At 37.8% G+C, this 25,605-nt stretch overlaps 1 protein-coding gene across 1 annotated transcript in view; it reads right to left on the bottom strand.

Annotated features, from left to right (window-relative positions):
• Positions 1 to 6,620: 6,620 nt before the first annotated feature.
• LOC128691594 (glutamate receptor-like) overlaps positions 6,621 to 25,605 on the bottom strand; it is a 39,772-nt gene continuing 20,787 nt past the window's right edge. The window contains exons 8-14 of the mRNA XM_070088963.1: positions 23,645 to 23,735; positions 20,215 to 20,515; positions 19,546 to 19,763; positions 12,296 to 12,476; positions 8,491 to 8,590; positions 6,980 to 7,109; positions 6,621 to 6,710 (exon numbers count right to left, since the gene is read on the bottom strand). Coding sequence (XP_069945064.1) covers positions 6,621 to 6,710; positions 6,980 to 7,109; positions 8,491 to 8,590; positions 12,296 to 12,476; positions 19,546 to 19,763; positions 20,215 to 20,515; positions 23,645 to 23,735 — 1,111 coding nt within the window. The remainder of the gene's footprint in view (positions 6,711 to 6,979; positions 7,110 to 8,490; positions 8,591 to 12,295; positions 12,477 to 19,545; positions 19,764 to 20,214; positions 20,516 to 23,644; positions 23,736 to 25,605) is intronic.

Below are 25,605 nucleotides of genomic sequence, written 5' to 3'. Positions count from 1 at the left end.
ACAGATGGGATAAATGGTTTAAAAAACCGAAAAGTTGAAGACTGAGACACTTATGCAACATATGGAAATCTTTAGTGGTACCATCCACTAGTCAAAGTAGGTTTTCGACTAGTGGATAATACCACTAAGACCCCGCCTCCTCCTGCTTCGCCTCACCTGACTACAGTATGTAAGCCACGTCTACGGCCCTGTGCTGTACATTCTACGAGATTGATGGACTGAACACATCGACTCCAGGCTGAGGGACTGATTACCTCAAACTCCTCTCCTTACACCAATATGATTCGTATTGGACTAATGAAGCCACTGTGTGGCGAAACCTTTCTTCAGTAAAGATTCCCATATGTTGCATAAGTGTCTCAATCTTCATCTTGTCGGTTTTTTAAACCAACACATCTGTGACTAATTAATGACGCAAGTTGGACCGAAAAGTAGTCGTAGGTTTCAGTTTCATATGTGCTGATTATTTTTCAATGACTTTTACTTCCAGAAACGAAGCAGGGCCATTGAACAACGATATATATATATATCGTTGTTTTCTGGACACACACACACACACAATATATATATATATATATATACATATATATATATATATATATATATATATATATATATATATATATATATATATATATATATATATATATATATATATATATATATATATATATACATATATATATATATATATATATATATATATATATATATATATATATATATATATATATATATATATATATATATATATATATATATATATATATAATGGGGTCCACCTTTGGTGTAAATTGTGGGACCCATAGCCTCGGAGAAGTGGATAAAAAGGCTTCAAGGAAGAATATTTGGATTTCATCCTGAATCCGTTTGAATATTTCACTTCCCCTACCACCCCATCTTTTAATATATATTTTTTTTACCAATACAAATATTTTATTACATAATATGGTACAGAAGATTTAAGAGATACATTGTTGATATAAAGGTGGCATATAAGGCACATGTTACGTGTGTATCACCGATTATAAGGCGAAAATCTCATCCAGCTCCTCAGAGCTGGGGCGTGTGCCCAAAATAAAGCAGGCATTACCCCTTTGAACAGCCGCACTAAGCCGCTGGAACAGAAAACTAGCTGCCCTGGGATCCCTAGTTACCCTGATGAGTCTTTTTCCCAGCTCCTTAAGGAATTTAGACGCACTCTTTTCCCATGAGCCAAGGGTCTCTGAGCCTATGGGAACAAACATATAATGATGGGCAAGTTCTCCATATTTTATAGACTTTTGGGACTCCCTGAAGCTGGCAGCTGCCCCTCCTTTCTCCCTGGTGTAATGGAGATAGGTATCAGCCAAGGTAGATGCAAATGTTTAGTCCCACACCACCTGCTTCCCATCTGTCCAGGCTTGAAGGCTGATACCATCTGGACGCTTCTGGCTGCCATCATATCTGCATAGTTGGGGTGGCTCCCTTACTGCTGGGCATCCAGCTGTTGTGAGTCTCCTCTTGATAATGTTATTAACCTACTCATGTCTTGCAATCTTTCCCTCGGATTTACGGCACACAAGACCATGGTACCCGAATCGGTCTGCTGCTTCATTGCCACAAATACACCTGTGTTTGGCGAGAATAGGGGCGGCAAGTCGATGGGCAACACCGATGCGGATGGTCTGTGGGTCGAAGCGTGTGCCAAGGCTGGAGTTGGGAACAGCCAACAGAAAGTCCCCAGCATGAGGGGCTCTCACTGCCAGGAGGCGGGCTCTATCCTTCCCTGACACACTCTGAAGCATTGTTGAGGCTATATTTTCCACTATTGGACCATCCCAGTGCGATTGTTTGTAGTTGTTGGGGGGAGCAGATTATCCCAGATCATTGCTCCGTCAATGGATTTTTGGTCCTGAACTCCAATCTTGTCCCTAAGATGTTCAGGGAGAATCGCTGCTACAAGCTCTCTGGATGCAATACACGAGGACAGAAAAGCAGGTAACGCAATCTGTGATGACTTGCGGACACCAATGCCTGCTAGCCTGACTGGAAGTGTAGGTTGGTTCCACTGCCCGTCTTCTAGAGTAAGGTTAAGTACTTTCGTAAAAATCTGCCTCAGAATACTGTCATATTCGTGCAGTATAAGGTTATCATATGAAGGTACACATCTTAGGAAATATGTCAATCTGGTCAGACTCAAGCACTTTGTGAGAAGGTACAAGGCATCGTGGGTGTCCAGATTGCTTATTCGTTGTTCCATTCTCCTTAACTCTTCCAATTTCTTCCTGAGAATTGTGTCAATGGCATTGCTTCCCAGAGGTGCTCCTAGCAAGACACTATTTGTGGGGGCAATGACTGCTGCTCCTGGTAGTTTTGATCTCACTGCATTTATCACTTGTTGACTGAGATGATTTCACATTTGGATGGATTCAGGATGAGACCCATTTCCTGTCCCCGTGCCATTACCTGTTCCTTTGTACCTGCTAGTGTGCCATCATCTAGGAACCAGATGTTTAGCTCGCTGGTCAGTCTGACTGTGATTTCCCTAACTGCTATACAGAAGAGAAATGGTGCAAGAGGATCTCCTTGTTGGACACCCTCCGATGATGTTATTTCATGCTCTCCAAAGAGAAGCATTGATTCCTTGCCATACCCAGCTGAAACAAAAGGGAAGAGACCAGGGAAATGTTCTTGTACTGCTGCTAATACCACGTCTCTTTTCAGGAGATTGAACGCATTCATGAAATCTAATTTTACCACTGCATTGTCCTCATGTAGGTTGTTGATATACGCCCTTTTTGCATGAACCGCTGCTTCACTTCCTTGAGAGACCCCAAAGCCAAGCTGGTTTGGTTGAAGCATCATGGCTGCCTGTGCACGAATACTTCGGACAGTAGCTTTGGATACGAGGCGGCAGAACGTGTTGCCTACTGCAATTGGCCGAATTCCTCCATCCTTCTTTTTAAGTGCACAAAGTGTTGCACCAAAAAAGAAAGGTCTAATTTCATCAGGAATCAGACCAGCCAAGGAATTGATGACGAACCTTGTGATCTCTGAAAGCAGTATCTCTGCAATTTTCCCAATAATTGGATTAACCATTTCCTTTAAATGCTGTGGCCTTATTCCAGTGTAACCCCCAGCAGAGCCAGATGGGAACGACATTAATGGTTCCATAGTGGGGACAGAGGTGTTGGAATTGTTGGTGCCACTGGTTTCCCTGGCAGGGTGCTTTCCTCTAAGTGCTTCAGCCGTGTCAGCATCCCTGGGAGCAACTGTATTTTCACTGGTAATAATTCTGATTGCTCCCACTGTGTTGCCCTCTTCAGTTTTCTTGCTCACCTGGGCTCTGACTTTTTCACTGTCAGTAGAGTGGGGGTTCTGCCTCTCCCTTTTTTGTGTTGACGGGGAAGGCGAATGAGGTTATCAACTCTAGAAAAATCTCTTAAGGATTTAATTATCATTGAGGCTAGCCTCTTTCTCCTTCTTTCCGGCACAGCTAAGCAGACATTGCCAAAAAGTAGCAAGTTGTGCCATGCCTTGATGGTTGGTGGAGCATTTAAGATAGTGGAACCATCGTTTACTTTTTTCAGGAGGTCTGTAAGTTTCCCAGCTGCGTGTGGACGGGCTGCTTTGGGAATATGTGTGTGTCATCGTACCTGTTGCTTTAATTGCTTCCAAGAGATTGTCTGATGAGATGAAATCTGTTGGAGTGGGTTCAGGTGCCTGAGGTGGCTCTGGATCATCACTTTTCACAAGAGGACATCCTGAACCAGGGCAACTACCGTGTTTGCGGAGGAAACCATTAGAGTTGAGACAACGAAGCTGTAAGCATGACCGACACTTGCCTCTCCTAGTATTGCCAGCCGTGCCATTTCCCTGGCTGCTTGCTTCCTCCTGGTTGGCATCCATCTGCTAGACTAGACAATAGGAGTGGAATATGACATGCTGGGTGGGTATGGTGCGTGGAAGGTAGTGAACTTGACCGTGGTGGCCTGGTGGAGTTTGAAGGGCCTGGAGGGGAAGGGGAAAACTTCCCCTGGGAATTAGGTGGGTGAGGCGCAGGTTGTTGAGTGGGGTTATCCCGGGGAGTACAGTACACATAGACTTGCACACTATATATTGTTCACACTGTCTTACAATACACATAACTTTGTTTCCCATGTACACTATGAACAATGTAGGTATGGGCACTGCTGAACCAATGTGTTCACTCACCATCTAGTTACACATCCCACCTCTTCCACCCACCCCCGTGACGTGCGGGTGGATGCACTGACTGGTCACTCATTCGTTAACATTAATTTCACATTGTTTTTCCATAACATATGCCTCTAAATAGTCCATGCATCGACACAATCATTTCCAAGTTAACTGGAAGCATGGTGCATGGTGCTGGATATAGATGTTTTTATAAGAGCTTTTCGAGGTTTGTATGTACGATAATCTTGGCCGGTACTCATACACAGTGTAAGCCTTATACTCCCCCACCCCTCCACTGGCCGTCTTCCTCACTACCACCACTCACCAACATTCACAAACTGCACAACACTTCCACAATTTACCTTGAAACGGTGCACTGAAATGTCTTCTCGCTTCACTGGAATCTTCCCAGAGTATTCACAATAAGTCCTGTTGAGTCTTAACCTGGTCAGCCTCGTTGATCCGGAGTTATAATTGAAAATCCCGCAGCTAGCCCGCCACACGTCTTGTCATGCCAGCGCATGGCGATTTAGCATAATTAGCAACGCTCTTCTTGCCGAATAAGGCAAGCGAGAATTTGTGTATGCAATAATTTTGCAATAATCATTTTGAACCTAAAGAAAAAAATATATTTTATTCTGTTACTTTATTATTAAATTATTGTAAACTTATTTAAAATATATTTAGTTGAACTAGGCTAAATTAAATTGCGCTTGTTGTAATAAGGTTAGGTAAGTTTTCTAAGGTTCTTTTGGTACAAGAGTATTAATTTTTCATTAACATAAATGAAAAAATACATCTTTAAAGGTATAGGAAATTTTGTTAAGAAAGGACTTAAGTTGGCTAAGACGGCAACTTATACATGGAATACCTAGAGTCCGAACACTTAGCCAACATCATCCCTTCAAGCGTCACTTAGTTACGTTACGTGGACGACGTCCTCGTAATAACTCCCAAACGTTTTGATGTTCGGAATCTTCAGGCAAGGCTCAACGCAGTTGAACCGGCGATCCAGTTTATACTAGAAGAGTCCAATGACAAGCTACCTTTCCTAGACATCCTTATTCACAAAGTAGATAACCTAAGATTTCAAGTTAATCGGAAACCTACCAATAAAAATGATCGCACACACTTCTATTCCAGTCAAGATACCAAGACCAAAAGAGGCATCATCATCGGGTTTTTCCTAAGAGCATACCGAATTTGTAGTCCTGAGTTTCTTGACGAGGAATGTACATACATTCACCAAACATTCACTGATTTACATTTTCCTTCCTTTTTCATCAAAGACTGCAAGAAAAGAGCTCTTCAGATCATTAATTCTCCACGCACCAACAAAGTTATAATTCTTCTCAACAGCCAGGTTGCACTGAACGTTTCTAAAGTATTTTCACAAGCTAACACCAGAGTCGCCATCGCTTCCAGCACTTCAATAAAGGATCTAACCAGAACAAAATCCAAGCACCACGACCCAGTCAACGTAGGGGTTTACACTATACCCTGTGGAGGTTGCGACAAGATTTATGTAAGTGAAACAGCAAGAAACCTCGACACCCGCCTCAATGGACACATTTATGCATGTAGGAACGATAACTTGAACAACGCCTGCATACAACACCGAAATTCCACCAATCATCTCACGAAATTCAGGGACGCCCAATTAGTGATCAAAGAAACTAATTTCCGCAGACTTAAGTGCCTTGAATCAGCACTAATCGCTGTTTCTAATACAATTAATCAAAACAAAGGCAGCTTCACCATCTCTGAAGTCTTAGCAAGAATCCTCCTGAAAACAGTAAACCCTGCCATCACATAGTCTCTCCTGCAAATACTACACAAGCACATTACTGATGATAAACATTGAAACAGGCCTTCTCTAATCCGGCCTCCAATAGTAACAGCTTTTATATCCTTTTACTCATGTGCAAGTTAATTGTTCTACCATATTGTATTACTACTACCACTACAACTTATATCACTACTACTACTACTACTACTACTACTAGTATTGCACCTCACTCTGAGCCTGTATATACCCTCTGTGTCCATATATTGTTTGTAACGGCTTGACAAAGCTCCTGGAGAGCGAAAAGTTGCCACAATAAAATGTCACATTAGTTCCACTTGTGTCCTTTTACTTTACATATTGTCGGTAATTCTACCAACATATATACAATCTATGTTAATATACATAGAAGCAGATACAATAATTTTTGAAAAGTGAAAATATCAGCGCTAGAAAGTACAATTTTATTTCCAATTAAATATACTAAAAATTAATCATTAGTCCTTGCATTAGTTATAATATTACTGAACACTAATATACGATAATTATAAAGATAAGATTTGTCAGGAATATGTCAGCAGGTGACGGGGGAAGTAGAAGTGTCAGGGAACATAATGACCACACTAATATATGTCACATAAGTAATAAGCATCTAAATTTGTTGAATGAAACGAATGAGAAGCTCGAGGCAGAGTACAGACAGACTGGCAAGATGACCCACCAGGAAGATAACAAACATTCCCTGAAATAAGGAAATCTTTTACATCTATGATTTAAATGTAAACATTAGTAAAGCAATTATATTATAGGAGAGTATATATAAACATATATTATCTGATTTATATTATATTCTCAATCACATTAAACATTTCCAAACAGTTTCAATAAGAAACTGAGAACCACTTGAGCATTTCTTTCCACGAGTCAAAATATTTAGGTGGATTTTTTTCTATTTTTTTTTCAGTCCAAAGAGTTTCTTATTTTCAACTGAATTGAAAAAAATATTGATACCCAAAGGTTGCTGAAAGCGAGTGCTTCGTTGACAGTGATCTTGGTGGGAACATGATCACACACAGTGGAGTTGGGTTCTTCAGCTATCAACCACTGGAAGAACAACCCAGCTTCCGTCATCGACATCAACCTGAAAGGAAGGTAAATAGTATAAAATACAGTATATGTGATCCTTTATTAACAACGTTTCGCCCACACAGTGAGCTTTATCAAATCACCAATAGTTCTGGAGAAAGAGGATGAGTCTATATACGTGGAGCGTAGAAAGGCGAGGAGCAAATTTTAAGGAAGACTGAAAACAGGAAGAATGCTCATTTTTGGAGCAAGTATTTTCTAAGCTTCACTTTCCTCATCATTTCATCAGAGATCCAAATTGTGCACATAACGGCTTCAACTCACCTAGACGAGACATCACCGAAAGATACATATTGTAGTCCTCTCTAACAGATCCACTGTCAAACACGTCTCCTGCATTTTCCCAACGCTGAATTCCAAGTACTCAAAACTGCCTCCAAACAAGGACATCAGTAAGTGTCACCACAAATAGGTTTAATCCCCTTCAGGGGTATACACAATCCCTTGTAGCAACTTTGACGAAATATACTTGGGCGAAACAACCAAAGATTTCCATACACTTATTTTTGAGCACCATTATGCCGGCTGAATGGACGACTTGAAGAACACCTATAGATTTATCAAAACTCCAGCAAGCACTTAATTACAAGAACTCACGATTCAAATGAAACCCAGAGGCAGAATCTTAGAATCATCACTCATCAGCGTATCCAGTACTTTCAATCATACCGTATAGCAATCGATCATAGTATGGAAGAACACTGCCACATGCCTACTGGCCCATGCTAGGCAGTCATAAATCCAGCTTCTCTCAACCATATATTTGTCTAAGCTGTTTAAAGTCTACTCAAGGTAATAGCTTCAACATATTATATCTGACTTTTGCCGTCACTACGCCCTTTATGATGACTTAGACACTTGGGCAACACTTAGGTGTGTTTATTGTGGAAACGTTTCCACACTATAGATACCAAAGTATTCCACGAGTATCTAATTCATCAGCCTGTCAGTTCTATGAACCAGTAATTTACGCTCCCTATACAAAGGATCATCCTCTCTTCACCTTCTGCCTGGGCGAAACATTATATATAAATTTATGCAGGAGGCATTGCTCGCCTCATACTACGCGCATGGCTAATGAATAAAGATTCTCTCACACTTATGGAACCGAAAATAAACACTACAATGACAAGAACTATTACGAGAGAAGGAAGGAAACTCAGAGCAGAATGTATTATATATGCAGATACACACACTGCTGTATGTGTCGTGAATATTATGTGTAAATAGTAATAGCAAGTGTCTGCAGACAGAAAAAAAAGAATATTTTGGTCTGTATACCTTATTTCAATAAGACATTTATTTCTGAGTCATACAACAGATTTGTTTACAAAATTCTACACAGAGGTAACACGTGAAAGATATTTTTTTTTTACCTCTTATTTAAAGCTGGCACAAGTGGGCTGTCCTTTTGACTAATCATTGGATATATAGCCATCAGAAATTCTTCTCTGGACTCGTAAAACGAACATTTACCTGCAATATATTGAAGACATGAATATTTTAAGGCCATCGTTTATTTCCTCCTCACAGCGATCCGTGAGAGGTATCCCAGGTATCACCTAATCCCAACCGTCGAAAACCATTATCCCAGTTCAATAAAACTGGTGCTTTATTATCCACAGTCCAAAATCAAACCAAAACTTTCCCTGTGTAGGATACACCAACGATTAAAGCTTGGAGATGAAGAAAAAAATCATTCTCTGTTTATCGCACGGAAACCAAAGCAATTTTTTTCAACAAAATTTGTAGAATTGTAACTATTAAGCCCAAATACAATTTTTCTTGGAGTTAAGTACACCAACGAAATAAATTTTAATCTGTTTAAAAGACATGTTCTAATATTTTTTTTTTCTTTTAAGACAATTTTTCAAGTAAAATCGACCAATTTGCACCAACACCGCCTAAAAACGATCCCAACATTTTCCAAAGATACACCTGGACAGAAAGTTTGAAGCCATTCAAATGAGTCATTATCAAGTTATTGCAAGGAAACCAACTAGATGTATTTCGGTGGCTATGATATACGAGAAAGACATCGCAGTATTCCATTAGTCAGCCCAAAATTATCAATGGACGCATCCGAAAATACACTGAAATAATATCTAGTTGACTGAGATATTTTTGTGTTCACTTTTGTGTTCAATGATTAATAAAATTATTTGACCTTGTTTTTTTTTTTTAAAAAAATTTTTAATTTGCTATGTTGATATAAGTTACGAGACAAGAACAGCAAAGAGGTGAAATAATACTTTTGGCACTGGTGGATCCATAATAAAAAAAAAGGTGAGTAATGAAGGTTTAATGTCGATCTAATGAAGCATTCACAATTTATCACTTGATAAATCAATATTTAAAAAATGTTACAATTTCGCTGTCAAAATTGGCAAATTGGAACTAAGAACCTAAAATCAAAATAATTCACTAGCGTATAGGGTTTAAAACCTATGAGGATATGTATTTTTTAGTTATTACAAATTTACTTAATAATTGATTAATATTTACACAGCTCACTGAGAAGGCCAGACTTTCGTTTAATAAAACTCAAAATATCTGAATGTTTTAAACATTTCATAAAAACTGCATTATCCAGTAACTTTTGGAAAATCCAACGATTCCAAGTTATTTTAACTATATTAACAAAATCTCAAAATTGCTTCTACGCAGCTATACTTACTGTGTACTGTTGTATATCCGTGGATGTATCAGCCAGTAAAGGCTGAAGTCGTTGAAAAGAAATATATTCAAATAATGTGATTTAAGTGGGAAAAAACTGTTTTGACCATATTACTGAATGCACACAGTGAAGGTTCTAAAAAATTATCAGAGGGAGTCCAATAGTTTTGGTATAGTCTACTAAACACTGGCCAGAGGCCACTTGTACTTGCCAGCAGTTGCGAAGAACCGTCCCTCTATTACAGTAAACCAGAGTTGAAATCTATGTCAGCATGTTGAGGTGATAACGAAATATAAACTAGGGTTTGGTGAAAAGAAAGAGGAAAAAGTTAAATTTATGCAACTACTTAAAGGTATCTACCGCTTATGAGAAACTTGCTGCTGATCTAGAGACTTCAATTCATCTACAGGAAGTGAGCCAGTCTATGTGCTTCATTACTTGGGCAACCCTCTCGTCTACGGATTACAGTGATCTTTGTTTATGAACCTATGACCGATTATTGCCGTAAATGACTGCGAATATTTTCTGAAAGCTTCAAACCCACATATGTAACTATTATCTAACAGCCATAATGTTATCAAATAGGATGTTTTTGTAAGAAAACAGGAATATTTATTATGCAAACGTTTCTCTCACTTAAAGTGTAAATTTATTGGATTAAAGAAGATGAAAATAAAGCTTTTATTCATAAAGCTTCCAGTAAGCGATACATTGGATTAAAAAAGCTTACAGTGAGAGAAACAGTGAAGCGATTAATAAAACTCCCAATGAGAGAAAAAATTCCATAATAAATGTCCGGGTGCTGCTCATCTATAAAAAAAATGACACAACAAATATATGTATTAAATGTTTTCATGGCTGACATATGAATAAACTGAAAAGTACAACGAAAATCTTCAAAAGTGTAATATAGAGTGTACATAGCAGATCAATCTTAAGGGAACACCTGCTGATATTTTACTGTAAGCTTGTGGGTAAATTTTTCTCTAAATAAATGAGTCTCCCCGAGAACAATTATTTTTCTTAAAAATGAAATTTAGTATGAATGAGTAATTTAAATTGAGGACTTAAGAAATCGAGCTTTAAACTTGGTGAAAATGTTACAGGTGATCCAGCACATAATACAACAAGAAGGTAAGACAATGTAACAGCTAACTAGAATATGTGCCGAATATATAAAACTGGTCAATTGGCATGAACTCATTTAAAATTAAGTCCTTTCTAAAAATTTCTCTTATACATTTAAAGATATTTTTTTTTCATTAATGTTGATGTAAAAATTTATAATTTGCACCAAAAGGAACTTAGAAAACTTACCTAACCTAATTATGACAAGCGCAATTTATTTTAGCCTAACCCAAGTAAATATATTTTAGATTTGTTTACAGTAATTTAATACTAAACAAACACAGTGAAATATATTTTTTTCGTTAGGTTCAGAATGATTTTGGCGAAATTATTGCATACACAAATTTTCACTTGTCCTATATAGCAAGATGAGCGTTGCTATTGAAGCCAAGATCGCAAGTTGAGCCTATCCGGCACGACGTATATATATATATATATATATATATATATATATATATATATATATATATATATATATATATATATATATATATATATGTACATATATAAATATATATATGTATATAGGGAAGTTTTTTTTTATAAATATTAAATAAATATAGGGAAGTACATATATAAATATAGGGAAGTATATATATATATATATATATATATATATATATATATATATATATATATATATATATATATATATATATATATATATATATATATATATATATATATGTGTGTGTGTGTGTGTGTGTGTGTGTGTAATGCCGAATAGGCAGAACTTGAAATCTTGGCTTAAATAGCAACGCTCATCTTGCCATATAGGACAAGTGAAAATTTGTGTATGCAATAATTTCGCCAAAATCATTCTGATGCTAACGAAAAAAATATATTTCACTGTGTTTGTTTAGTATTAAATTATTGTAAACAAATCTAAAATATATTTAGTTGGGTTAGGCTAAAATAAATTTTCCTTGTTATAATAAGGTTAGGTAAGTTTTCTAAGTTCCTTTTGGTGCAAAATTATAAATTTTTACATCAACAATAATGAAAAAAATATATCTTAAAACGTATAAGAGAAAATTTCAGAAAGGACTTAATTTTAAATGAGTTCTTGCTAATTGACCAGTTTTACATATTCGGCACGACATATATATATATATATATATATATATATATATATATATATATATATATATATATATATATATATATATATATATATATATATATATATATATATATATACATATACATATATATATATATATATATATATATATATATATATATATATATATATATATATATATATATATATATATATATATATATATATATATATATTCCTAATACGTGAGATTTGTCATATTATTTAAAATAAATGTATTAAACAAATTTGTGACACATTCGTTTAAAATAACCTGTTTTCGTGAAGTCTTGAGCAATAAGAGACTTGAAACCGCTATGGTCACCAGTAATGATGTGGTCGCCCCGTCGCACCAATGTGTCTATAACTTCTGGGAACTGTCGATGTGATCGGTATATGAGACGACCAGTCTTCTCTGCGTCGGCTATCTCCCGGTACACACCAGACTTGGCTGACTGAAAGCCTCAGTTAATTAATATTAATTATTAATAATCGTTTGTTTGCTCTTAATATACATAAATCGCAAACGACCGATCAGTAATGCACAACAACCACTGCAATCCTTTCTCAGGACCAGTAAGAAGAATGGAATGCAGAATACCCAAGCAAGTGTCCCTGGATGAACTATGTACATGGACACACCTCCGTGGGCTATCCCAATTGCTCTCTTGTTATTGCAGTTCTCCTGAAAAAGCGCTGTAGCTGGAACGCAAAAGGCCGTTAGCAACATCATTCCTACATATATTAATGCACCTCGCCAAAACAAGCGAAAGTATATACACAAACAGATCAGAGCCATCAGGATACGAATCCACGATTGTCGCTGTTCACGAGTGTGGCTTAGTTCCTACTGGGACGCCTTAAACCACTTAGCTTCAGATGCCTCAAAACGCTAGGTAGCCTGTTAGAAGCTATTTTTCTTCATAGCGCCGGACACACTAGTGAGTATATAGCATGGTCCACAGCCATTTCATTCTCCATCTATATGTTCTGGCCTCCTATATATATATATATATATATATATATATATATATATATATATATATATATATATATATATATATATATATATATATATATATATATATATATATATATATATATATATATATATATATATATATATATATATATATATATATATGGTAGAGTTATTATTGAAAGAATTAAGAGTAAGACGGAGAATAGGATAGCAGATGAACAAGGAGGCTTTAGGAAAGGTAGGGGGTGTGTGGACCAGGTGTTTACAGTGAAACATATAAGTGAACAGTATTTAGATAATTCGTAGTTTGGAAGTTAGGAGGAGGTGCTGGATTACCAAAACTGTTGTCCAGAGGGCTGAGGAAGGGTTGTTGAGGTGGTTCGGACATGTAGAGATAATGGAGCGAGGTCTTTGTGGCATTTATGGATTTGGAAAAGGCGTATAACAGGGTGGATAGGGGGGCAATGTGGCAGATGTTGCAAGTGTATGGTGTAGGAGGTAGGTTACTGAAAGCAGTGAAGAGTTTTTACGAGGATAGTGAGGCTCAAGTTAGAGTATGTAGGAAAGAGGGAAATTATTTCCCAGTAAAAGTAGGCCTTAGACAAGGACGTGTGATGTCACCGTGGTTGTTTAATATATTTATAGATGGGGTTGTAAGAGAAGTAAATGCGAGGGTCTTGGCAAGAGGCGTGGAGTTAAAAGATAAAGAATCACACACAAAGTGGGAGTTGTCACAGCTGCTCTTTGCTGATGACACTGTGCTCTTGGGAGATTCTGAAGAGAAGTTGCAGAGATTGGTGGATGAATTTGGTAGGGTGTGCAAAAGAAAAAAATTAAAGATGAATACAGCAAAGAGTAAGGTTATGAGGATAACAAAAAGATTAGGTGATGAAAGATTGAATATCAGATTGGAGGGAGAGAGTATGGAGGAGGTGAACGTATTCAGATATTTGGGAGTGGACGTGTCAGCGGATGGGTCTATGAAAGATGAGGTGAATCATAGAATTGATGAGGGAAAAAGAGTGAGTGGTGCACTTAGGAGTCTGTGGAGACAAAGAACTTTGTCCTTGGAGGCAAAGAGGGGAATGTATGAGAGTATAATTTTACCAACGCTCTTATATGGGTGTGAAGCATGGGTGATGAATGTTGCAGCGAGGAGAAGGCTGGAGGCAGTGGAGATGTCATGTCTGAGGGCAATGTGTGGTGTGAATATAATGCAGAGAATTCGTAGTTTGGAAGTTAGGAGGAGGTGCTGGATTACCAAAACTGTTGTCCAGAGGGCTGAGGAAGGGTTGTTGAGGTGGTTCGGACATGTAGAGATAATGGAGCGAAACAGAATGACTTCAAGAGTGTATCAGTCTGTAGTGGAAGGAAGGCGGGGTAGGGGTCGGCCTAGGAAATTTTGGAGAGAGGGGGTAAAGGAGGTTTTGTGTGCGAGGGGCTTGGACTTCCAGCAGGCATGCATGAGCGTGTTTGATAGGAGTGAATGGAGACAAATGGTTTTTAATACTTGACGTGCTGTTGGAGTGTGAGCAAAGTAACATTTATGAAGGGGTTCAGGGAAACCGGCAGGCCGGACTTGAGTCCTGGAGATGGGAAGTACAGTGCCTGCACTCTGAAGGAGGGGTGTTAATGTTGCAATTTAAAAACTGTAGTGTAAAGCACCCTTCTGGCAAGACAGTGATGGAGTGAATGATGGTGAAAGTTTTTCTTTTTCGGGCCACCCTGCCTTGGTGGGAATCGGCCAGTGTGATAATATAATAAAAATAAATAAATAAATATATATATATATATATATATATATATATATATATATATATATATATATATATATATATATATATATATATATATATATATATATATATATATATATGCAAGGAATTCGCGAGAGCAGGCGAAATATACAAACACTGATCTCTGGCTGAAGGAGACTCGAATCTACGAACCTTAGGACAAGGTACGCAGTGCTTTACCAATCTACCCACACTGGACAATACCTTGGCTACACGCCAAGGTATTGTCCGGTGTGGGTATATATATATATATATATATATATATATATATATATATATATATATATATATATATATATATATATATATATATATATATATATATATATATATAAAGATGGTGGTGTTGTAATTATGAACACTGACGATTACAGGAACAAAATGCTCAATGTACTTAATGACCCAGATACCTACAAACCTCTCACAACTAACCAAGTGGACAACCTTACCAAAACATTTCTTCACAGGACTCGCCTCATTCTGAGGGACTCAGAACTAGAGAAGAAACTTCTGCTCACCATACCCAGCAACCCCAGACCTGCCAGAATGTACGGCCTGTCAAAAACTCACTAGCCAGGTATCCCATTGAAGCCCATTTCTTCGGGAATGGGCAGTGCTCCCCACCAACTCTCAGGAATTCTCGCTAAATACCTCTCTAAACTCTTGGGCACAATCAGTCCAGCACATCTCGAACACTCGGGTGATCTTCTCAGTCGCATTCGTAACCTCAACATCAGGAACAAGAAACTCTCCGGCCTTGACATGACTTCCCAATTCACCAAAGCACCTACTACACAAGCCGTCGATCTCTTGCGCAGGAAAATTGACGATTCATTTTATCTTCCTATTACAGCCAGCGACTTCATCGACCGTGTTGAACTATGTGTTGGCTTTATGTATTTCTCTTTCAAAAATCACCTCTTCCAGCACACTTTTGGACTACCCATGGGTTCGCCACTCAGTGCCGTCCTGGCGAAGCTATGCATAAATATCTGGAAGTTTAGTTTAATATGTTTATTATGCACCCCATACCCATCCCGTGGGCGGTAGTCAAAAGATTACAGAAGTACATAATGGGTTCAGAGACTGGACTCCAAAGTTTTGATAGCTGAGCAAGTTACAGAGGTAATAAACTCACAGTTACAAAGGTAATGAACTCACAATTTACAAAGATAATGAACTCCAGGTAGGTCTGGTCACAATCATGACAAGTTACAAAGGTATTTACAGATTACAGAGGTACGTAATGGGTCCAGGGACTGGGCCCCCAAAGTTTCGATAGCTGAACTAGGTACAAGTTACAAAGGTAATGAATCCTGTAAGAATGGTTACTTACGTTTATACATGGCTACAGTCATGAACAAATTATATATAGAGCAATGAGCAATTCACACTTCCACACACGGTCACAACTGTAATGAGTTATTGGTGCAAATATTGATTGTTGAGTCACACACACACACACACACACACACACACACACACACACACACACACACACACACACACACACACACACACACACACACACACACACACACACACACACATACACACACACACACGTACGCACGCACGCGCACACACATATTCATACACAAACTCATACGCACATAGCCGAGCGTTTTTCCACCATTATTCCCTCATCTGGCACCTGGCTCCGTTATGTTGACGACATTCTCATCATAACTCCCAGACGCTTCGACGTTCAAGCTCTCCAACACAAGTTCAACAAGGTCGAGCCCTCAGTCCAGTTCACACTTGAAGAAGAAGTCGACAACACTCTTCCTTTCCTTGATGTTCTTCTCTGCAAAGCTGACAATGAACTTCGTTTTAAAGTCTATCGAAAACCTACCAACCAACACGATCTTCTCCACTTCTACTCTCACCACGACACCAAAACTAAACGTGGTGTAATTATAGGCTTTTTCCTACGCGCACTCAGAATCTGCAGCAATGAGTTCCTTGAGGAAGAATGCACTATAATTGAACAAATATTTTCTAAACTTCACTATCCTCGTCACTTCATCAGAGACTGCAGACGGCGGGCATAAAACATCTTCAACACACCCAGAGAAGACACTGCCGAGAAGAGATACATAGTCATCCCCACCAACACCATTGCCAAACACGTTTCCAACATCTTTTCCAATACCTCATTTTAAGTAACTACCTCCAAAACCACGACCATCAAGACATTACCAGTAATAGACAAGACAAACTTCCATCCTCTGCATGTTCCATCTTCTTGCTGTTCAACCAGTCTCTTGTCCTTTTCTGTTTCGAAAACCTTCTTACAGTCCAACAAAATGCAGTCTACCCATTCCTCTTTTTCCTGTCTTATTTCTGTTACCTTGTCAAAGAACTTCGATAGGTTTGTGTTGCAGGATTTCCCATCCCTGAAGCCGTGCAGGTTGTCATGTATTAGTCCATTCTTTTATAGGTGCTCCACCGTTCTTTTCCTCATAATCTTTTCCATAACTTTACATACATGTGAGCGACAGTGGTCTGCATTTTAGTGCAGCTTGTCTGTCTCATTTCTTAAGAATATGAACCGTTAACCCAATCCGTTTGCCTTATCAATCCTCCTTGTCACACCAGTCTCAAGAACCACGATCGTTTTAGCTACTGGGCTGAGCTCTGGTACTGTCTCTCCTACTCATAACCTTCCATCTTCCTCTCATCAATCTACTTTTCCCCTATCCCCACTTCTCCTCTTACCCCACAAGGGTTTTATCTATACTCTGTTGATCTTGATCTTGAAGAGTCAGAACTTCTCTACTTGTTTCATCATACGTCTACCCTTCTACCTCATGGAGCTCATGAATAATGAGTGTACTCTTGCTTTCCTCATCAAGTTTTGTTTATTTCCATATCTCTGGGTCCGATTTAAGTATCCCCTTGGGTGTCTCTTTTATCATCTCTGAGACGTCTTGGTGGCCCGGTATCATTACCCCGAGGGACTTCTTTGCACCTTCCCCTCCTTCAATCCTCCTCACTGTCCGCTGTTCTTCCGTTATCCAGCTCCTTGTTGCTCTCAGTCCTCACATCTACATCATGCTTCGGCTTTTCCAGTTCTTCCTCCAGTCTCTGCATCCTTTCCTCAGCAGCAAGACCTCATAGCTCCCACTTCTTGCTCTCTGTAGATATCTTCTTGACAATTATATTGCAAAACACACTTAACCTTGTTTCCCACTTCCATTCCATTGTGTGTGTTTGTGTGTGTGTGGTGCATTGAGGAGTCACTAAGGAAAAAGAGACGAATGTATGAGAGGGGAATGTATGAGAGTACAGTTGTACCAATGCTCTTATATGGGTGAGAATAATAGGTAGTAAATGTGGCAACAAGGAGATGGCTGGAGGCAGTGGAGATGTCTTGTCGGAGTTCAATATGTGGTGTGATTATGCAGAGAATCCGTAGTTTGGTGATTAGGAATTGCAGGGTTACTAAAAGTATTATCCAGAGAGCTGGAGAGGAGTTGTTGAGGTAGTTTCGACATTTAGAGAGAATGGAACAAAACAGAATGACTTGAAGGATGTATAAATCCATAGTGAAAGGAAAAAGGGGTAGGGGTCATCCTAGGAAAAGTTGAAGGGAGGGGATAAAGGAGGTTATGTGTGAGGGTGACTTAGACTTCCAGTTAGCATACGTGAACACGTTAGATAGGACTAAGTGACTTTGTAAATGGTCCAAGTCAGACTAAAACGTCATCGTAAGCTCCTCTCTCTTATGTGCTGGTTATTGGTGCATTGTTCCAGTCAGGGTATTTTCCCTTTTTGTTCTTAATGAAAGGATGCAGGAGAACCAGTTAACTGGACTTGATTTTTGGTGGTGGGAAGTACAGTGTCTGTACACTAAATGAAGGGTGGAGATATGTTGCCATTTTTGAACTGCCGTAATGGAGTGAGGGAAGATGCAAGTGTTTCGTTTGTTTTAGGTAACCCTGTCTCGGTGGGACTAACTACATTATTTTACTCTAAGAAACCTTCCTCTCATTCCACATATTGCTACTCTTGCAACATTGCATAGCTCTTAATGACGTATGGAGGCGTGTGCAAGATCTTGAGTTGAAGATTTCCATTCCCCATAAGTTGTCTTGTTTTAGCCCACCTCATGGTGAGCGTTAAAATTCCACGATGCTCTAACCCACTGCACCATCCAATCCAACAAACATCACACATCCAGCAGAGCTAGGTGAAGGCCTTAAACAACACGGGTTCGATCCCCCGGCTGGTCGCAGTGTTGTTATTGATTAAATGCCACTCGTTCGTGGTTACAATACTATATATACTGCTTGTGGAGGCTAGTACACGAAACGGGGAGCAGAATGAGATTAGCTCTGAGGCACCCACACCATCGTATGTCCTCGGATCACAGGACAACACTTAGCTCTGCTGGGTGCGTGATCTTTGCAGGATTGGATGGTGCAGTGGGTTAGAGCGTCTTGAATTTTCGCTCATCATGAGGCGGGCTAAAACAACACGGGTTAGATCCCGCGCTAGTCGCAGTGCTGTTATTGATATATATATATATATATATATATATATATATATATATATATATATATATATATATATATATATATATATATATATATATAATATATATATATATATATATATATATATATATATATATATATATATATATATATATATATATATATATATATATATATATATATATATATTGTAACATTTCAATATTTTATAACAAAAAATAACTTTAATGCTTGCATAACTCACTCTTAGATATGGAATTGTTGCAGAGTCTTTTTCCCATATCACCGTAACAGATGGATCGTCCATCACGTCACGTAGTGTTTGGTAAGGTTGAGGGATGTGTCTCACTGCCAGGAGAGCCATGAGGTTGCCAGAGTAACTCCGTGTTAACACCAGTGTCACCATCATCCACACCATCAACACCACCCGCTCCCACAACCAGATTATAGGCAACGTCGTATCTATAATAGTTGCAGAAATATTGTATTACTAGTCTTTAATGAGTTTTAAGCGATCCGTTGGTGAATTTCATAAATAGTTCACATAACCTGTCATAATGAATATTTCAGTAGAATTTTAAGGTTAAACTTAAGGCGTGAAGATAACATTCGGACAGAAAACGTGTAAACTAATCATAAATGATGGAAGGTCTTCCCATAAAATTACATCTGCTCGGTTTACCGAGGGATTTCAACTTCCATGTCAGTTCAATCTTTTCCTGGAGGTTAGAAATATTTATTAGGTACAGATACGTTCGGAATTAAGCATGTTTTAATTATGTCTTCATTTCCTAGGAGGAGTGCGAAAACTCTTCTGTGTGTTCAGTTAGATACGTCACAACGAGAGGAGAGACAAGGATGATCGTTGGATGAGAAAAGATTAATTGACGTAGTGAGTAAAGAGAAATTTTACCTTGTTGTAACAATATCCTAATGTAGCCGAAGGTGACGTGTAACCAGTAGTTATGATCATCACTCTTGAGAGAGCCGCAGGAATACATGAGGAACACTGCAGCAGCAAGCACCACAAGCATCCCCAGGATGGCCGCCCACACCAGTGGTGCCAGGGGAAACAAGAAGCCCCAGGGGTCCACCTCAGGAACACCCCGACCCGCCAGGATTCTCCAGTAATCTAACAATATTGGTACAGTATAGTCCACCGCCTCGGCTCGCCATCTATCAAGCATGAAAGGTCCAGCACCGATACTAACTTCCTGTAGAAAAACTGAAGTCGTGTTATTTATTTTATTTTATTAACACACTGGCCGATTCCCACCAAGGCAGGGTGGCTCGAAAAAGAAAAACTTTCACCATCATTCACTTCATCACTGTCTTGCCAGAAGGGTGCTTTACACTACAGTTTTTAAACTGCAACATTAACACCCCTCCTTCAGAGTGCAGGCACTGTACTTCGCATCTCCAGGACCCAAGTCCGGCCTGTAGGTTTCCCTGAATCCCTTCATAAATGTTACTTTGCTCACACTCCAACAACACGTCAAGTATTAAAAACCATTTGTCTCCATTCACTCCTATCAAACACGCTCACGCATGCCTGGTGGAAGTCCAAGCCCCTCGCACACAAAACCTCCTTTACCCCCTCCCTCCAACCTTTCCTAGGCCGACCCCTACCCCGCCTTCCTTCCACTACATCGGATACACTCTTGAAGTCATTCTGTTTCGCTCCATTCTCTCTACATGTCCGAACCACCTCAACAACCCTTCCTAAGCCCTCTGGACAACAGTTTTGGCAATCCCACACCTCCTCCTAACTTCCAAACTACGAATTGTCTGCATTATATTCACACCACACATTGCCCTCAGACATGACATATCCATTGCCTCCAGCCTTCTCCTCGCTGCAACATTCATCACCCATGCTTCATACCCATATAAGAGCGTTGGTAAAACTATACTCTCATACATTCCCCTCTTTGCCTCCAAGGACAAAGTTCTTCGTCTCCACAGACTCCTAAGTGCACCGCTCACCCTTTTCCCGTCATCAATTCTTTGATTCACCTCATCTTTCATAGACCCATCCGCTGACACGTCCACTCCCAAATATCTGAATACATTCACCTCCTCCATACTCTCTCCCTCCAATCTGATATCCAATCTTTCATCACCTAATCTTTTTGTTATCCTCATAACCTTACTCTTTCCTGTATTCACTTTTAATTTTTTTCTTTTGCGTACCCTACCAAATTCATCCACCAACCTCTACAACTTCTCTTCAGAATCTCCCAAGAGCACAGTGTCATCAGCAAAGAGCAACTGTGACAACTCCCACTATATGTGTGATTCTTTATCTTTTAACTCCACGCCTCTTGCCAAGACCCTCGCATTTACTTCTTACAACCCTATCTATAAATATATTAAACAACCACGGTGACATCACACATCCTTCTCTAAGGCCTACTTTGACTGGGAAATAATCTCCCTCATTCCTACATACTCTAACTTGAGCCTCACTATCCTCATAAAAACTCTTCACTGCTTTCAATAACCTACCTCCTACACCATACACTTGCAACATCTGCCACATTGCCCCCCTATCCACCCTGTCATACGCCTTTTCCAAATCCATAAATGCCACAAAAACCTCTTTAGCCTTATCTAAATACTGTTCACTTATATGTTTCACTGTAAACACCTGGTCCACACACCCCCTACCTTTCCTAAAGCCTCCTTGTTCATCTGCTATCCTATTCTCCGTCTTACTCTTAATTCTTTCAATAATAACTCTACCATACACTTTACCAGGTATACTCAACAGACTTATCCCCCTATAATTTTTGCACTCTCTTTTGTCCCCTTTGTCTTTATACAAAGGAACTATGCATGTTCTCTGCCAATCCCTAGGTACCTTACCCTCTTCCATACATTTATTAAATAACTGCACCAACCACTCCAAAACTATATCCCCACCTGCTTTTAACATTTCTATCTTTATCCCATCAATCCCGGCTGTCTTACCCTCTTTCATTTTACCTACTGCCTCACGAACTTCCCCCACACTCACAACTGGCTCTTCCTCACTCCTACAAGATATTATTCCTCCTTGTCCTATACACGAAATCACAGCTTCCCTGTCTTCATCAACATTTAACAATTCCTCAAAATATTCCCTCCATCTTCCCAATACCTCTAACTCTCCATTTAATAACTCTCTTCTCTTATTTTTAACTGACAAATCCATTTGTTCTCTAGGCTTCCTTAACTTGTTAATCTCACTCCAAAACTTTTTATTATTTTCAACAAATTTTGTTGATAACATCTCACCCACTCTCTCATTTGCTCTCTTTTTACATTGCTTCACCACAAAAAACAATTAATATATTATAAGCAAACATAAAGAGACCAAGATTACAATGTACATAACAATCTTTAAAAAAAATCAGTATAATTTTTTTATGTTTTAAAATTCCATAACGTAACTCGTACAAATTAATTGAGAAAGAAGGAAATTAGAAAAACTAGAAAAACAATAATTTTCAGATCATGAGCATAAGAATCTGCCAATGATTCATCATTTTATTTAGAGCATCAGTGGGTTTATGCAGGAAAATATTTAAAGCAATACAAACGAAGTTGGGGATATATATATATGTCGTGCAGAATAGGTAAAACTTGCAATTTTGCCTTAAATGGTAACGCTCTTCTTGCCGAATAAGGCAAGCGAAAATTTGTGTATGCAATAATTTCGCAAAAATCATTCTTAAATTAACGGAAAAAATTATATTCACTGTGTTTGTTTAATATTAAATTACTGTAAACTTAACTAAAATATACTTAGTTGGATTAGGCTAAATTAAATTGCGCTTGTTATAATAAGGCTACAAAGTTTTCTATGGTTCTTTTGGTATAAAATTATTATATTTTAAAAAAACATCAATGAAAAAAATATATTTTTACACGTATAAGAGAAAATTTTAGAAAGGACTTAATTTTATATATATATATATATATATATATATATATATATATATATATATATATATATATATATATATATATATATATATATATATATATATATATATATATATATATATATATATATATATATATATATATATATTTTATATTTATATATATATATATATATATATATATATATATATATATATATATATATATATATATATATATATATATATATATATATATATATATATATATATATATATATATATATATATATATATATATATATATATATATATATATATATATATATATATATATATATATATATATATATATATATATATATATATATATATATATTTATATATAATGCCAGTGAGACATGATAGACGTAAAAAATGCCTCACTTCACTGACCTCCCTGACCACCAAGCCCATCATGCCGGTCCATGAACCATTACTGAGTCTTAAGCCCCAGACTCCATCAGGAGGCCGCACGAAGGAGTATCTGGCGAGATAGATAAAACTATTTACTGTAACTTATAAGTTATTGACTCTTGTGTTAACAATTATTAATAAGTTAATGTTATGAATGAGTGCCAAGATTCGATCCCTAGGTTCGGCAGTGCCAGCGCTCTGTCTTCTACACTATAAAGGATCATAAGTGATGTTCGAGTCAGAAGATTATTTTTCCTGGAGAGGTATTTCAAAACCACGACTTGGGACTCTTTTGTATGCTTTTATGAAAGTCACTAAACTCCACCTGAAGGCAGTGACAATAAAGACTAATGGAGCAAACTCGACAAGTGGTGAAAAAGAAACATGTGTAGAGAGTAACTTTAACTGAGGAATTTTTTGAGACTGAAGAAGACTGTTTTACAAGCTAAACCTCTCAGTAAGGTTCTCCTCTAGCTCTTGCAGCTTCTAAGACCCCTGGTCATCTATGCCAATGTAATTCTTCAGAAAAATCAATGCCAAATGGGTCTGAATCCTACTCCTCTGTTACAACCTCCTACCGCTCTCAGCCACCCTCAAGCTCCTAGTTATCTCTTACCACCACGCGTCCATTCCATGAAAAACATGCATGTTGTTTCATGATTTTTGTGAAGCACTGACTTGGTTTAGAAGGACAAGAGTTTCATTTGCTTATTTTGACTGTTGGAGATGAGAGATTCGTTACAAAATCCTGCCAGCCTTTACAAATATTGAGCGTTTCATGGGACAAGTCCCCTTGTTTTACAACACTGCAAAAAAGACTTGGCAAGGTGAACTTAATTTTTGCTACCAATATTACCCGCGAAACTTAACGTATATTTTCAGACGTTAAGGCGTTGTTCACCCGAGTGCGAGTAACCGATCTGTTATCATATGTGGAAGAATTAAATGGACTCTTCATGCCATTTGATAAGAACATTATTATTGAGCAGATTTAGTTGTGTGTAGTTTACTGCAAGTTTGACTTTGAAGCGAAATATTGTGCTCACAGGTAAAAAATGGCTTTGGGAAATCCATTGTTTACCCTATTAAGCAGTTTGTACATGGGTTTTCTCGAGGCTAGGTTGTTGAAAGACATTCTGACCTATAAACCTAATGGTTCAGATACTCTGTGGATGACATTCTGTGTCTTGGGCCAAATGATAGCAACGCTTTTCTTGCCGAATAAGGCAAGTGAAATTTTATGTGTACAATAACGAAAAAAATATATTTCATTGGGTTTGTTTATTACTAAATTATTTTAAACTTATCTGAAATATATTTAGTTGGATTAGGCTAAATAAATTTTCTCTTGTTATTCTTAGGTTAGGAAAGTTTTATAAAGTTCTTTTGAAACAAAATAATTAATTTGTACATTAACATGAATGAAAAAAAATATCTTTAAATGAATAAGAGAATATTTTTAGAAAAGACTTAATTTTAAATGAGTTCTTGCTAAATGACCAGTTTTACCTATTCGGCACGACACACACACACACACACACACACACGGGGCCAGAAGCTTGGACTACCCCTGCAACCTCAACTAGGTGAGTACACACGCACACACACACACACACATATACATACATACATACATACATATATATATATATATATATATATATATATATATATATATATATATATATATATATATATATATATATACATATATATATATATATGAATAAAGAGAAGGGGACGAAAGTGACTGTAAAAATTATAGAGGAATTACTTTACTGCGTATACTAGGAAAAGTGTACGGTAGGGTTATTATTGAAAGAATTACATGTAAGACAGAATGTAGGATTGCGGATGAGCAAGGAGGTTTTAGAGTGGGTAGGGGATGTGTAGATCAAGTGTTTACATTGAAGCATATATGTGAGCAGTATTTAGATAAA

The sequence above is a fragment of the Cherax quadricarinatus genome, chromosome 26 (assembly GCF_038502225.1).
Source record: "Cherax quadricarinatus isolate ZL_2023a chromosome 26, ASM3850222v1, whole genome shotgun sequence".
Classification (NCBI taxonomy): domain Eukaryota; kingdom Metazoa; phylum Arthropoda; class Malacostraca; order Decapoda; family Parastacidae; genus Cherax; species Cherax quadricarinatus.
Note: the sequence above shows the minus strand (reverse complement) of the source record. Positions and strands in the feature narration are given on the sequence as shown.